General features: G+C 54.3%; 4 protein-coding genes across 4 annotated transcripts; 2 read left to right on the top strand and 2 right to left on the bottom strand.

Moving 5' to 3' along the window:
• Positions 1–213: 213 nt before the first annotated feature.
• PODANS_3_2340 (uncharacterized protein) lies at positions 214–933 on the bottom strand (the record flags this gene model as incomplete). Its single annotated transcript, XM_001908964.1, has 1 exon — positions 214–933. A coding segment is annotated over one exon (720 nt), but the record flags the coding sequence as incomplete, so codon positions are not given.
• Positions 934–1,618: 685 nt separating this feature from the next.
• PODANS_3_2330 (uncharacterized protein) lies at positions 1,619–2,806 on the top strand (the record flags this gene model as incomplete). The annotated part of the gene is made up of 1 exon (XM_001908963.1): positions 1,619–2,806. The coding sequence occupies one exon, from the start codon at positions 1,619–1,621 to the stop codon at positions 2,804–2,806; it is 1,188 nt and encodes a 395-aa protein (XP_001908998.1).
• Positions 2,807–3,166: 360 nt separating this feature from the next.
• PODANS_3_2320 (uncharacterized protein) lies at positions 3,167–8,791 on the bottom strand (the record flags this gene model as incomplete). Its single annotated transcript, XM_001908962.1, has 2 exons — positions 3,167–7,489; positions 7,559–8,791. 2 exons carry the CDS (start codon positions 8,789–8,791, stop codon positions 3,167–3,169), a joined length of 5,556 nt encoding a protein of 1,851 aa, XP_001908997.1.
• A 1,340-nt stretch (positions 8,792–10,131) lies between these two features.
• Positions 10,132–11,596, top strand: PODANS_3_2310 (uncharacterized protein; the record flags this gene model as incomplete). The annotated part of the gene is made up of 2 exons (XM_001908961.1): positions 10,132–10,443; positions 10,529–11,596. The coding sequence occupies 2 exons, from the start codon at positions 10,132–10,134 to the stop codon at positions 11,594–11,596; spliced, it is 1,380 nt and encodes a 459-aa protein (XP_001908996.1).
• Between the last annotated feature and the right edge of the window lie 1,337 nt (positions 11,597–12,933).

Here is a 12,933-nt window from a genome sequence, read left to right as displayed (position 1 = left end):
TTAATAGTAGTATATCAGATGAAGATGGCAGAGATTTTCATGATATCTCCTCTGAGATCTCCTCCGCATCACAAATGCATCGAGTCAAAACTGTGAAACAAGAACCGGGTATAATTTTGATAACCATGACCTACTCCTAATGTTCCCATTCGCCCTAAAACCAACAAACCAGTCCCCCCTCCCTCATCCCAGACTCACCCACAAACCTCCAGCCTAAAACACACCCTCGCCACCATCATCGCCCCCGTCATCCCCATAATCATCATCGTCATTCTCAAAGTACTGCTCCGCGTTGTAATCATCTTCCGACTCGTCCTCGTACTGATCCGCAGCCTCGGCATCCGCCGCATCCTCATTATCCTCATCTTCATTACCCCATTCATCCTCCTCGCCCGACAAGAACGCATCCTCTCCATCCAGCTTCTCGACATTATCGAGCAGCTCCAGAGCCTTACGGAAGTCCGGCTCCCCATTGACCTCGTCACCATCCTCATCCAAATCCCCCGCACCGTAGCTCGTAATGTTGGACACGGCCAACTTCTTGGGCCCTGTCCTGCGCCTCTTTCTATCGGCACTCGGATCGTCAAGACCGTCCAATGTCGCGTGTAGCTCGGTTGGGAAGAACTCCTTGGCAAAAGGGAGGTTGCTGAAATCGGGGAGGGTGCGCTTCTTGCGCTCGAACCGCTTGCTGTACGTCTCGATGGCTGTGAAGGGGTCTATCGTCGCTTTGCTCTCGTCGGCGTAGCGGGAGTTGATCTGGGCCTGGCCGTAGGCGCGCTTCCGCGAGTCTTTTGATCGCGGAGGGGGTTCTGTGTAGAGAGGGCTGTCGTGGGCTTGCTCGCGGAAGATGAGGAAGTAGTCGAGCTGTTTCTCTTCTTTTTTGGTGAGGGTTGGTGGTTTTGGGACGTTCCAGACCTGGAGGGGGTTACAAGGTTAGTTTTTTTTTTTTGGGTGACACACCATCCAGGTGAGGAGGGACGAGGTGTGGAACATACTGGGTAGGTATCACTGGGTTTTCCGTCGATGAAGATGCCGTCTTTTGGGTCAATGGCCCATGGAACGCTGTTTTGTGCGATCTCGCGCCTGTTGCCCATCATGGGACCGCCGCGGCCACGGCCACGACCTCCTCGCCCGCCTCTGAACATGTTGGGATTGGTGTTGTGAGAGTGGCTTTGGGGGGGTTAAAGAGTGTGGTTTCGGGCTGGTAATCGCTGCTGTTGTCTGAGGCTGTATAATAAGCGAATTAATGGGTATTGTTGGGTTGATGAATGGGTTGGCCGAGTGAGTGAGTGAGTGAGTGAGTGAGTCGGTCGCATGTCCAGCGCCAACATTGAGCTTCAAAAAAGTTCCTGCGGGGCATCGACAAGCTGCAGGCCTCGCCAAGACACCTGGGTGGGTGTCAGGTACCACCCGAGATCCACTAAAATATGACCCCCTGCATGGAATCTCCCAGCGCCCCGCACCTTCAATACCAGAAGGCCTGGACCCCTCCACTCAGCTTGGTCATCATAAGTGCTGCCTTGATCATCACCACCTTGTCGTCTCATAGCCTCATTTTTGTCACTCACAGCTCAGCAATAATCACTCTCTTCACCCGCAAGTTCACACACCCATCACAATGGATAACGTCCCCATCTCTGGGCTCGACGAGCTCAACAACCATCTTGACGACCTCATTCAAGATCCAAACCTCGCCATCATCCCCAAGCTCTTCGATGATGTTGAGCTTCAGCTCACAGACTCCAACATCCCGCCTCTCATCCCCTCACTCCTCCCCAAGCTCACTCAAATCCTCCAACAATACAACGACGACCCAGCCGTGATCGTCTCCCTGACCATCAAGCTCCTCCGCCCTATATCCTTCACCCAAGTCCTCCAGCTCGCCTCCGAAGACTCCCTCAACCAAGCCCTCACCTCCCCCGCCCCAGCAGCCCAACTCCTAGGCCTGACCATCCTCCACAAAGCCGCCAAAACCCCCACCGATGCCGCCATCCTCTCCGTCATGCCCTCCCTCGTCACCTCCCTCCTCACAGCCTGGCTCTCCTCCCCAAAAGTAGAAGTCGGCCAAAAAGCCTCCAAAGTCCTAGGAGACCTCCTAGACATCGACTGCCCCCGTCCACCACCCCCACCACCCCCAGCACCCCCAGCAATCACCACCGGAACCACCCCTTCTCATCACGAACTCGTCCTCCGCCGCGTCCCCGGCAAGGGTGAACTCTGGAAACTCATCTTCCACCAACCATCCACCTACAACCTCCTCCTCGACCTCATCTCAGGCCGCCATCCAGGAACAGCAAACAACACCTCCCAGCTCTCCCTCGCCCAAGGGAGGACCCTCCGTATCCTACCCCGCTTGGCAGCCTTGAACATTGACGCCATCGCTTCATCTAACATCCTGGCCCCAACACCCATCCACCTCACCAATGGCCATCTAACGGATGATGACTCCGACATGGAAATCAACGGCACAACAAGAAATGAAAATGCGGCCACTAACCCTCCCCAGCAAGGAGAGGGGTTGCTGCAGTACGCAGCGTTGAGGATGGTTGACAACAGGGACGCGCTGATGCACCTCAACCTGGTGGACTTTTTCGAGGCGTTTGTCAGTTTGATGCGGATAACCGAGTATTCGGCTGTCAAGGAGGCGATTGTCAAGGGTTTGCTGAGGGATGCGGTGCCGCATGATGATATGCTCAGGGGTGCGCTGGACACGTTGCCGGATCGGACGGTGGCGGAGGAGGCGGATGACTTGAGGGCGTGGTTGAGGGTTGTTATGCCTCCGGTTGCGGAGGTGCCGTTGCGTTGATATGTTGCTTCTTGGTGATGGAATTTAAGCAGGCCACAGAGTTTTGATTCATGTACAATGCCAGCTGCTTTCTGTGCTACAATAACAAAATATGTACGATGCAGAAAAGAAACAAGAAAAGATTTTGGTGCTACAGAAAGCTTAACCACTAAACTTTAATGTGAAACGGCAAGTAAAATATATGTAATACACACACACATCCTATGCTAGAAAAAAAAAGCCAAAAATAAAATAAAAGAAATGAAACGTCTTTGTAAATCCCACCACCCAAAAGCTAAAGCTTGTGCTCTAGAATCTATACTGAAACCACCCCTATCAAGAACATCTTTTTTGATCACCCAACCTCTCATTACAAACACCTCACCCCCGTCCCATAAACCTACTAGACGGATCCTCCCCCCCATCCCCCTGATGACCAGCCTGCACACTAAAAACACTATGACTCCTCCCATGGTGTCCCCCCACTTGCCCACCCTCCCCATTCAACCCAGCAGTACAAAGCCCCATATTCTCAATCCCCAACCCAACCTCCCCCACCCGTCTCAAAACCCCAAGCAACGCCCCCCTCAGCTCACTCCCCAACTCCTTCCCCAACAACTCCACAACCAAGGGGTAAAAGTTCTTGATATGCTCCTTGAAACTCTCCTCCGGGAACCCGGCAAACCCCTCCAGCACATCCACCACCACCGGCCTCCACGCCACAATGTTCCTGTGCTGAGACTCCTCATCCAGCGTGATATACCCCCGTATAATATCCTGGCAAAGCGGTACAAGCGCAGCCTCCACATCCCCCTTGCTGTCCTGTCGCTGAGGCGACTTGTCCCCAAACATCCTAAACAAAATCGCCACGTATGTTGCCGCGCTGCCGGATTCTTGCTTGAGCAGGTTGGGAGGCTGCTTCATGAACCCTTCCCTCCAGAGCCTCATCCGCAGCTCCTTATCCGCGTTGAAGCGCTTGGCGAAGAGGAAGGATTTCTTGAGGAGGGCCATCAGGCGCAAGAGTTCGGCGGAGGGAATCTGCGCGTAGACGGCGTCGTTGGAGAAGAGCTCGTTGACCGTTTCAATCATGAGGAGCTGGAGGACGCAGCGGGAGATGATACGGTTAAAAAACTTGCGCCGGGCGGCTGTGACGACTACCGGCTGCTGCTGGAGCGTGTTGGTGGGCTTGAATTCTTCCAGTTGGGGGGTGATTGGGGTGGCTGCCATGGCCGAGGGGTTGGCGGAGGCGGGTGAGGCGTCTGTTTCTGGGCTGCTTTCCACCACGATGGGTGGCACTTCGGTGTCGGAAACGTGGCCGTTGGACTCTGTGCCGTTGATCTTGAGAGACTTCTCGTCGACTGGGTGAGCCTCCGAGGTTGGGCTCAGGGCAGCACCAAAGTCCAGCCCGTTGGGAGGTGGCGACAACGAAGCGGTTGAGTTGATGGTGGTGGCGGAAAAGAGCTGGTATGCTGTCGTCCTCTCAAACAGCTCGCAAAAGGCACCGACGATCTTGGACCAGTGCTCGGGAGTGAACTTGGTGACGTTCTGGAGAATGAGCTGCTGCAGACAGTTGCTGCCAATTCGAGCAATGGTGTCGTTCTCCTGGCAAATGCAGAGAGCCAGGAGCTCCAAAAACCGGTCCAACATGTACTCGAGGGCGTCAAAGTAGTGAGTGAAGAGCGTGATCATGTTGCGAAGGGCTTGGATCATGGTTGTTGAGAGCCACACCGACAGCTCCTCGTGGTTGAGCGCATTGGTCATCTCTGGCCTCGAGCGGAGAACCATAAAAATGGGATAAAGCTGCTGTCTCCAAAGAATATCCCAAAACTCCGAGGGGAAGTCCCCACCATACCGCAGAAGCGATTCAAAAAAGTAGTTCAATGCATTGGACCGGACCTCGAGGTCTTCACCTGTCATCAAGACATCATGGAAAGCAAACAGGACCGGGAACCAGAACCCTTCCTCGACCGAGGTTCCTCTCTGCTGTTCCATGACCAAAGCATCGGACTCGACCTTCTTAGTCCTGTGAGAGAGCGGGCATTCAGGCGCCCTGAGCATGGCCGGAATGATTGACTTGAGCGTCTCCATTGCCTGGAGACTCTTCTTCTGGAACTTCATGTTCTTGGAGAATTCCGTCAAGCATACAATAAGATCGGTGAAGGCGCCCTGAGAAATGATGACGCCAAACCTGGTCTTGTAGACCTGAATGACGTGCTCGTAGGCGAGGTTGACAATATTCTCTGATGGGTCCCTTGCGGCCACGGTAAAGACCCCAAACATCGTCCTCCAACCGGAGCGGATGTTCTCTCCCCGAGCCTGGATCATTTGAACCAGGCAGTGAAGGATCATGTCCTTGACTCTGTTGTCGCTTGAGTTGGACATGACGTGCTCAAAGGGCTTGAGGAAGTCTTTTTGGAACTTGAAACCAGCAAGTTCCTCGATATCCATGAAACGCATCGAAAGCTGACGGAGAGCATCCAGGGCAAAAACGACAATCGTGTAGTTGGCGTGGCATCCTACTCGGTTGAAGTGTTCACCAAGAACGTCCCAAATGTGAGTCCACTCAAACCTGACACGCGTCATGTTGTAAGAACTAATCTCTACAATCTTTTGCAGACTATAAGTGCGAGGAGACTCATTTGACCCAGACACTCTGATCTCATCCCAGCTGACTTCGGTCAAGGCGCGGGCAAAGTGAACGATGGCTTCTCTCGACAGGTTGGCGCTGTTTGTAAATATCCTGTCGACGCTCTTGATCACCTCATCAGATCGGCTTTCGAGTGCAATCTCGAGCGATACTCCTTGTGGGCCGGTGTGGGCTCGTGGCCTGTTCTTCTTGGAAGAGGATGTAGACTTTCGAGAGTCGGCCGTGTCTGGTCGTCCAGCTGGTTGTGGGACAAATCGTGCCTTGGAAACGTCTGGAACAGCACTTTCGTCCACGCCACCAGAGATGAGCTGCAGCCGATCAAGTTGGCTGATACAGAGCAGAACATCCTTCCAGGACTCCCTGAGCCGGTTTCCTTCTGTCTGGCCAAGCTCCAAGATGACCTTGAGAGCCTCAACGTTCTTGGCCTGCATCTCTTGTGGATTGTTGAGATTGGCGATATTCTTGAGCACCGAGATGAAGGCCTCCCGGGGAGTGGCCAGATCAAAGAAACAAGCGATCCTGGTGGCCAGCTTCATGCCTTCCAAGCACAGCTTGTTGACAGTAAGATTGTGTGTCCCCTGCATCAAGCCGGAAAGAGCAGAGAAGAAGGACATCCAAGTGACATCAAAGATTGGCCCAACATGCTTGAAAGACGTTGCTGGGATGAACTTTGTGCCAGCCTTGGAGGCATTCTTCCGCTGGCTGCGGTAGAGGTCCCTGAATAGCTGTTCTGAGCGCAGCGCAATCTCCTCCGACTGCTGGACGTACGCCTCGCGCTGCAGGTCTCTCCCAACATTCGAGAAGGCCTGGCCGAATCCAGCCGCGATACCGGTCGACTGCGCAGGAAGAGTACCTGCAAGGGCTGCGGCTTCTCGCTCACTCTTCAAAACGATCTCGTTGCTTTGGATGTCGTCGTAGATGCCCAAGAGATACTCGTCCGGCAAATCAGCATTGTCGTTGATACCCCGATTGTTTTTGATAAAGTCAGCCTTGGTCATCCGCTTGACGACTTGGGAGCTGTGCAAATCGGTATTTAGCATGATGACCGAGTAAGCAAGCACGTAAGGAGTGTCGGCGTTGGCAAAAGCATTGGGGTTGCCGGTCATGTATCTGTTGGCAAACTTCAACATGAAGCGATCAATCTTCTGGGCTTCACCAGGCAGACGGAAAGACTGCAAAAACTCCCTCAGAGCCTCGACGAAGCGCTTCTTTCGGAAATCCATCAGGTCAACAAAGGCGTGCATGATGTCGATGTTCTTTTGGTCGCCTTCTCCCAGGTATTCTCCGATTTGCGCCTTGTCCAGCCTATCCTCGCGCAGCAAGAACTGGGCGATGTCTTCAGGCTTGTCGCTTGGGATGAAGCCATCCCTGAGCAGAAGCTTGATGCCATTTTTGGGCTTATAATTGAAGATCTTGATGGCGTTGCTCAACGCAGTCTTTCTTGCCTTTTCCTTCTCCAGCTGGTCTGGGTCGTCGTCAATCACCGGGGTCGATGGCGGGATTGGTGTGTCGATGCGGGGTACGTTCTCGCTCATGGAGGGATCAATCGATTCCCTGATCTCATCGCTGGACGCTCTTCTTTCTACCTCCCCACCGCCACCATTGAGCTCAGGTCGGCCAGGCTCTGACCAATGAAGCAGTGACCGCAACGTTTCAACCAACGAGTCAATGGCCACTCGCTTGATCGCATATTCCTTGGGAACATCGCCATCCGTATCGTGTGGGTTTGTGATCATGGCGGCAGTAAGGGGAGGGGGTAAGACACTCTTGAGCTGCCACTCGCCAGCCCCGTTCTTAGCATGGTTGTCCTCATATTGCTGTTCTTGCATCGGCGTTATCGGTATCGTGGCTGTTGCGAACTTGGACAGGTCCTCCACTATCCTTTGGAGAATGTTGTCCACATTTCTGTCACAGTCATAGTTGAGGTACATTTCCACCAAGGCCCGAGGGTCATCACACAACCTCCTCAGGATGCCAACAAAGGCGAGCTTTTGAGAAAGAGGGGCGTTCTTCCGGGCCAGGAGAGCAAGATAAATTTCATTAAGGAATACCTCAATCTCTTTCTACAGCCGAATACCAGGTCAGAGTTGCACAGCAGAGGAGGTTGGTATAGGCAGGGTACTAACCTTGAAGGGAGCTCGGAGGTACTTGATCATGAGCCAGAAAATCTCACAGCACACATCAAACACCCTATCCACAGAGCTTGCGCCGTTGCGGGTGATACTGAGACAAAGGTAGTATTTAATGGCCTGTAAGAAGCTCGTGGGCTCGTTGCTCTTTGTGTTGGTGATGGTACAGAACGGAGAGGTAAAGACGCCGATGTTGTTATTCAGCAACGTGTGAACAATATGGAGAGAGATCAGTTTGGAGCGCATTCCTTGACCGCGCATGTCGTAGAGCTGTTCTGGGGTCAGGACCTTGGTGGACAGGTTGCAGAAGGATCGGAAGATGAGGTAGGCATCCCTGATGTAGGCCTCGTCCTCGGCATCCAGCGCCTCGGGCGTGTCCTCGTGCGCCGCCTCTGCCAAACTCTGCTCCGAAACTGATCTTGTTGATTTCTTTGCCGGCTTGACCTGGGACACCATGGTAGGCCCGTCGCCCATGTGAGAGTCGTCGAAACTCTTGCGGTGTTCAAGATCCTTGAGCGTGAGCTTCGCGCCAGCCTCGCTCTTTTCGTCCAGCGGTGTGGCTCCCTCATCGTTATCGCCCTTCTCCGTCTGTGTGTCCTGGTCGTCTGATCGATCAATGGTCAGGCTGCTGTGGCTGGGCTTTTGTCCCAGTTGTGCCCGTGCCTCTCTCATGTGTATCCGGGTCTTGACTCTCTCAAAGACAGTGCCAACCATTTGTGTGAGCGTCCCCTGGGCAATTTGCTGGTTGGAGGTAATCCTGGAGAGCAAGAAGATATTGTAGACCTGTCGCACCGCCTTCAACAGCCCTGCGCCGTGCACAATGATCTTGTCGTTGAGCACCGCCGCAAGCAGAGACTTGACAATCTGCACCTGGATCTCGCCCGGGGTTCCCTCTCCCTGGAAGCAATCGCAGATTGTATCAATGGCACGCTCAATGAGCGGCGCCTGTTCGGAGCCATCTTGTGATGGGGCGCGGGCGGAGGGCGCTGTGAAGTAGGAATACGAGATGAGCTTGCCAATGCAGTCGAGCGCGGTTGTCGTGAGAGGGACGGTGCCTGTTTTGGTGGCCAGTTGCAGGGGCGCAAAGACAACTTCGGGGTCCGGGAGGTCCTGGTCGTTCTCTTTGAGGGCAGCAAGTGCCTTTTCGGCAAGCTCGGTCAGTTGCTTGTTGCGGCCGGCATGTTGGGCGATTCTGTCCAAGGCGGACACCACAAATGCGAAAGAGCTCATGGCGCGTTAGGCGTAGCTCTAGGAGACGATGCCCATTCGCAGAGGGATGCTAGCGCATGGGAATCGGCCGAGGGAGGGTTCGAGGTTGTTTATCGACGAAGCCGGATACTTTTTTTGGGTGAATAAGTGCGGATGCAGCCGTTGGTTTCAATGTCGTCTTTGTCAGGGGGGAGGGGGACGCGGCCCTCGAGATTTGGTGGGATTGAAGGCTTCAGGTTCGCTCAGCGAGATCTTCAGACGAGTTGGACAATGCAATTTGATTCTGGCGGAAGAAGAATATGGATGGTAGCTTATTAAAGTTGGAAGTGCTGCCTGCGAGCGTTGCGTATGCTTTGCTGCTAGGTCCCAGGTACCGGTATGCTGTTACTCTCCGTCCCTTACTGTGTAGAGGTGGACTGTAGGCAAAAGATGACAGCAAACCATCGCGCAGCATGTGGAGCTGCCTCCCGTCCCCTGCGACACCAGCCCAAGGCTCAGGAAGCGGACGGCGCCGCACCGCCAGCTGGTGAGCAGCGTGCCCCGTGCACTTCTCTGTGGCCTTGTCGCCCCCAGGGCCTCCCAGCAGCCTTTTGCAGCAGATATCCACTGTTCACCTCATCGAACAAGGAGATTCCAGCGGCACCCCACCCGACTGTGAAGCTGGAGATGGAATCCCGACTCAACCGAGACTCACGGAGATAAAGTGTGGCTGATGATCGGGGTCAAGTGAGATTCAAGTGTCCGATATGATCAAATGGAAATGGGTGGATGTTGGGCTCTATATATGTCTGGAAACCCCCATTAAAAAGTAAACAAGGTCAAGCTGTCTAATTCTGACCGAGAACTCCCCGAGGGTAGTTGAGCTGATTAGGTTGCGGGAAAAAAAGATGTCAAACAATGCTCTGAATCTCGCGAATGCTGTGCCAATGCGTGGCGTTTATCGGACCCCCGTGGACCAAAAAGGCCTAGTGCGATTGACTGCTGACTGACATGCGGGTCCGCCTAGACAGCCCGTCCCGTTTTGGTGAACGCGCGAGCTAAGCTTCCCAACGAAGTTGAGGAAATCCCACGTAAAAAAACTGGCCCCAGCTTGTGCATCACCACCACCACCATCATCAACGTCCGATCCGGGTCCGGATTTCACCTCCCTTCTCCTGCATCTCCTCTCGCTCTGATCTGCCTTCCGCCCGGCATCAATTGACTCCCACCCCCCGCCGCGACGCCCCCTCCCCTCCGCGAGACGACGTCGACTTTTCTGCCCCTCTGTTAGGCGCATAGGGTCCCTACCTGGTTATCCCTCAGCTCGCTGCTGCCCCAACCTTTTTTTTCCCGCCTTTTTCTTCCACAGCCACACGTTCAAGATGCTTGTTCCCGTCCTCAGAAGGCAAGCTGTTCAGCATGTCCGCCTTGCCCGCGTCGCCCTTCCCAGCCTGACAAGATGGTACGCTTCGTACCCCCCGCACACCGTTGTCAAGATGCCCGCCTTATCTCCTACCATGACGGCGGGAAATATCGGCGCCTGGAACAAGAAGCCCGGTGACAGCATCGCCCCCGGCGAGGTCCTCGTCGAGATCGAGACCGACAAGGCCCAGATGGACTTTGAGTTCCAGGAGGAGGGTGTTTTGGCCAAGGTCCTCAAGGACACGGGCGCGAAGGATGTCGCTGTTGGCAATGTAAGCTATATCTCGTCATTCCCCACCGTCCCGAATCCCGAATCCACTTGACACATGACGACTAACTCATGCTCCCCACCCACAGCCAATTGCCATCTTGGTCGACGAGGGAACCGACATCAGTGCCTTTGAGAGCTTCTCGCTCGAGGATGCCGGTGGTGATGCTTCGGCCCCGGCTCCCAAGAAGGAGCAGAAGTCCGAGTCCGAGTCTTCCGCCCCTACCCCGGCGCCCACTCCGGCCCCCGAGCCCGAATCGACCGGACCCAGCGGCAGGCTCGAGCCTGCCCTCGATCGCGAGCCCAACATCTCTGCCGCCGCCAAGAGGCTTGCTATTGAGAATGGTATCTCGATCAAGGGCCTCAAGGGTACTGGCCCGGGTGGCAAGATCACCGAGGAGGATGTCAAGAAGGCCCAGTCCTCCCCTGCCGCCGCCGGTGCTGCATCTGCTGCCTCTTACCAGGACACCCCTATCAGCGGCATGCGCAAGTCCATCGCTTCGCGTCTCCAGTCCTCTATTGTTGACAACCCCCACTACTTTGTCTCTTCCAGCCTCTCCGTCGGCAAGCTCCTCAAGCTCCGCCAGGCTCTCAACAGCTCTGCCGAGGGCCGGTACAAGCTTTCCGTCAACGACTTCTTGATCAAGGCCATTGCCGTTGCCTCCAAGAAGGTCCCCGCCGTCAACAGCTCGTGGCGTGATGGCGTCATTCGCCAGTTCAACAACGTCGACGTTTCCGTCGCCGTCGCCACCCCCACCGGCCTGATCACCCCCATCGTCACCAACGTCGAGTCTAAGGGTCTGGAGACCATCTCGGCTTCCGTCAAGGAGCTTGCCAAGAAGGCTCGTGATAACAAGCTCAAGCCCGAGGAGTACCAGGGCGGCACCATCACCATCTCCAACATGGGCATGAACGCCGCTGTCGAACGTTTCACCGCCATCATCAACCCCCCTCAGGCTGCCATCCTTGCTGTCGGCAGCACCCAGAAGGTTGCCGTCCCAGTCGAGAATGAGGATGGCACCACGGGCGTCGAGTGGGAGGAGCGGATCGTCGTCACTGGCAGCTTCGACCACAAGGTCGTTGACGGTGCCGTCGGTGCCGAGTGGATGCGCGAGTTCAAGAAGGTCATTGAGAACCCTCTTGAGCTTCTTCTTTAACTCGGGCGAAACGGTCGGTGGCGGTAAAATGACATTCGGATGAAAAACAGAATCGGGCAGGCGCAGCTTATAGAAGAAGGATACGAAACATTGGGCGGGTCGGGGAGGGAAAAGGGGCACTCTGGAGCTGGCATCAGGAGCACGGTAGTGGGTGCATATTCGTCCACCGGTGGTCACGGTCAACTGGTTAGAGTCTCCCGGATACCTCCGGCCAACACGTGTATAATGAACACCGAAGGGCAATGCTTGCTTCGTCTCGGTGTCGGGAATACAGGTCTTTTTTTATCGTTTTATGTACATTGGTCTACCATAATTGCGTAGAGGTTGTTTAATCGAGCATGGAGTTTGGCCGCTGCTCGAAATATGTCATGAAGCAAAGCCCAGGACAGCACCAACCTCACAACACACCAAATACCAGAGGAGGAAGCATATAAAAACACAGGAACGTGAGCACTGTTCGGAGCAATCTGCCAGCCCATACTGTTTCATAGCCCGTTGGCATGTTTCTTTGCTGTTATTAGAGTACCAATGCATACATATATTAACATTCTCCCCTCGTGCCGGTTTGCTCTATTGCTGTAGTTCACTTGAGGAGTTTCACCCATTGGTGTTGGTAGCGTTAACCCGTCTACTTGCAGACCATTTCAGACAGAATGTGTGCATTTCCTACCGTTCAGATATCTTCACCTTCAGATGGGCTTCATTTACACTGTCAGTTCACATGAAGGGAGATGCAGTTCAGCATTCCAAGCTGCAGTCACTCCCCGCCAGATGAACCCAATTTGGTTGCCCGTGCCGTGATATATCACCACCATCACTGCTATCAAACGGTTCCGTCTCATCTAGATATAACCAACCAACCAACCTCATCATTCCGAACAGGACCATCATGGAGATGATGATTAACCCAAGTCCCTGACTAAACACCACCAAGCAACCATCACCCATCTAGGCAAAAGCTTGACCTTTTCTTGGCGGCATGTTTCTCACAGTACCAGATCTACCAAGCTTACACTTACGCATACACTGACCAAGAAAAAAAAGACCCCCAACCCAAAAGATCCGACCAGCGGATCCACCGGATCTCTCTCATATATACACTATGCCATTGACCCGTATCCGACCGGCCATTTGCAAGGTACGTTTTGCATTTGGCTGGGGGGTACCGGCCGGGGCGGAGATAACATTTTTTTGGGGGGGCTGATGACAATAAGGAAATCGGGCGAGCCGACTGGTGGATGGGTGTGTGTGACATGGACAAAACTCCCGCGCGTCCCGGGGTGGGAGTGAGTGTGTTTATTTATTTATTTTCTTGCAGACGGGTTAAGATTTCCCCA

The sequence above is a fragment of the Podospora anserina genome, chromosome 3 (genome assembly GCF_000226545.1).
Source record: "Podospora anserina S mat+ genomic DNA chromosome 3, supercontig 2".
Lineage (NCBI taxonomy): Eukaryota > Fungi > Ascomycota > Sordariomycetes > Sordariales > Podosporaceae > Podospora > Podospora anserina.
The sequence above is the reverse complement of the archived record's forward strand: the minus strand, read 5'-3'. Positions and strand labels throughout refer to the sequence as shown.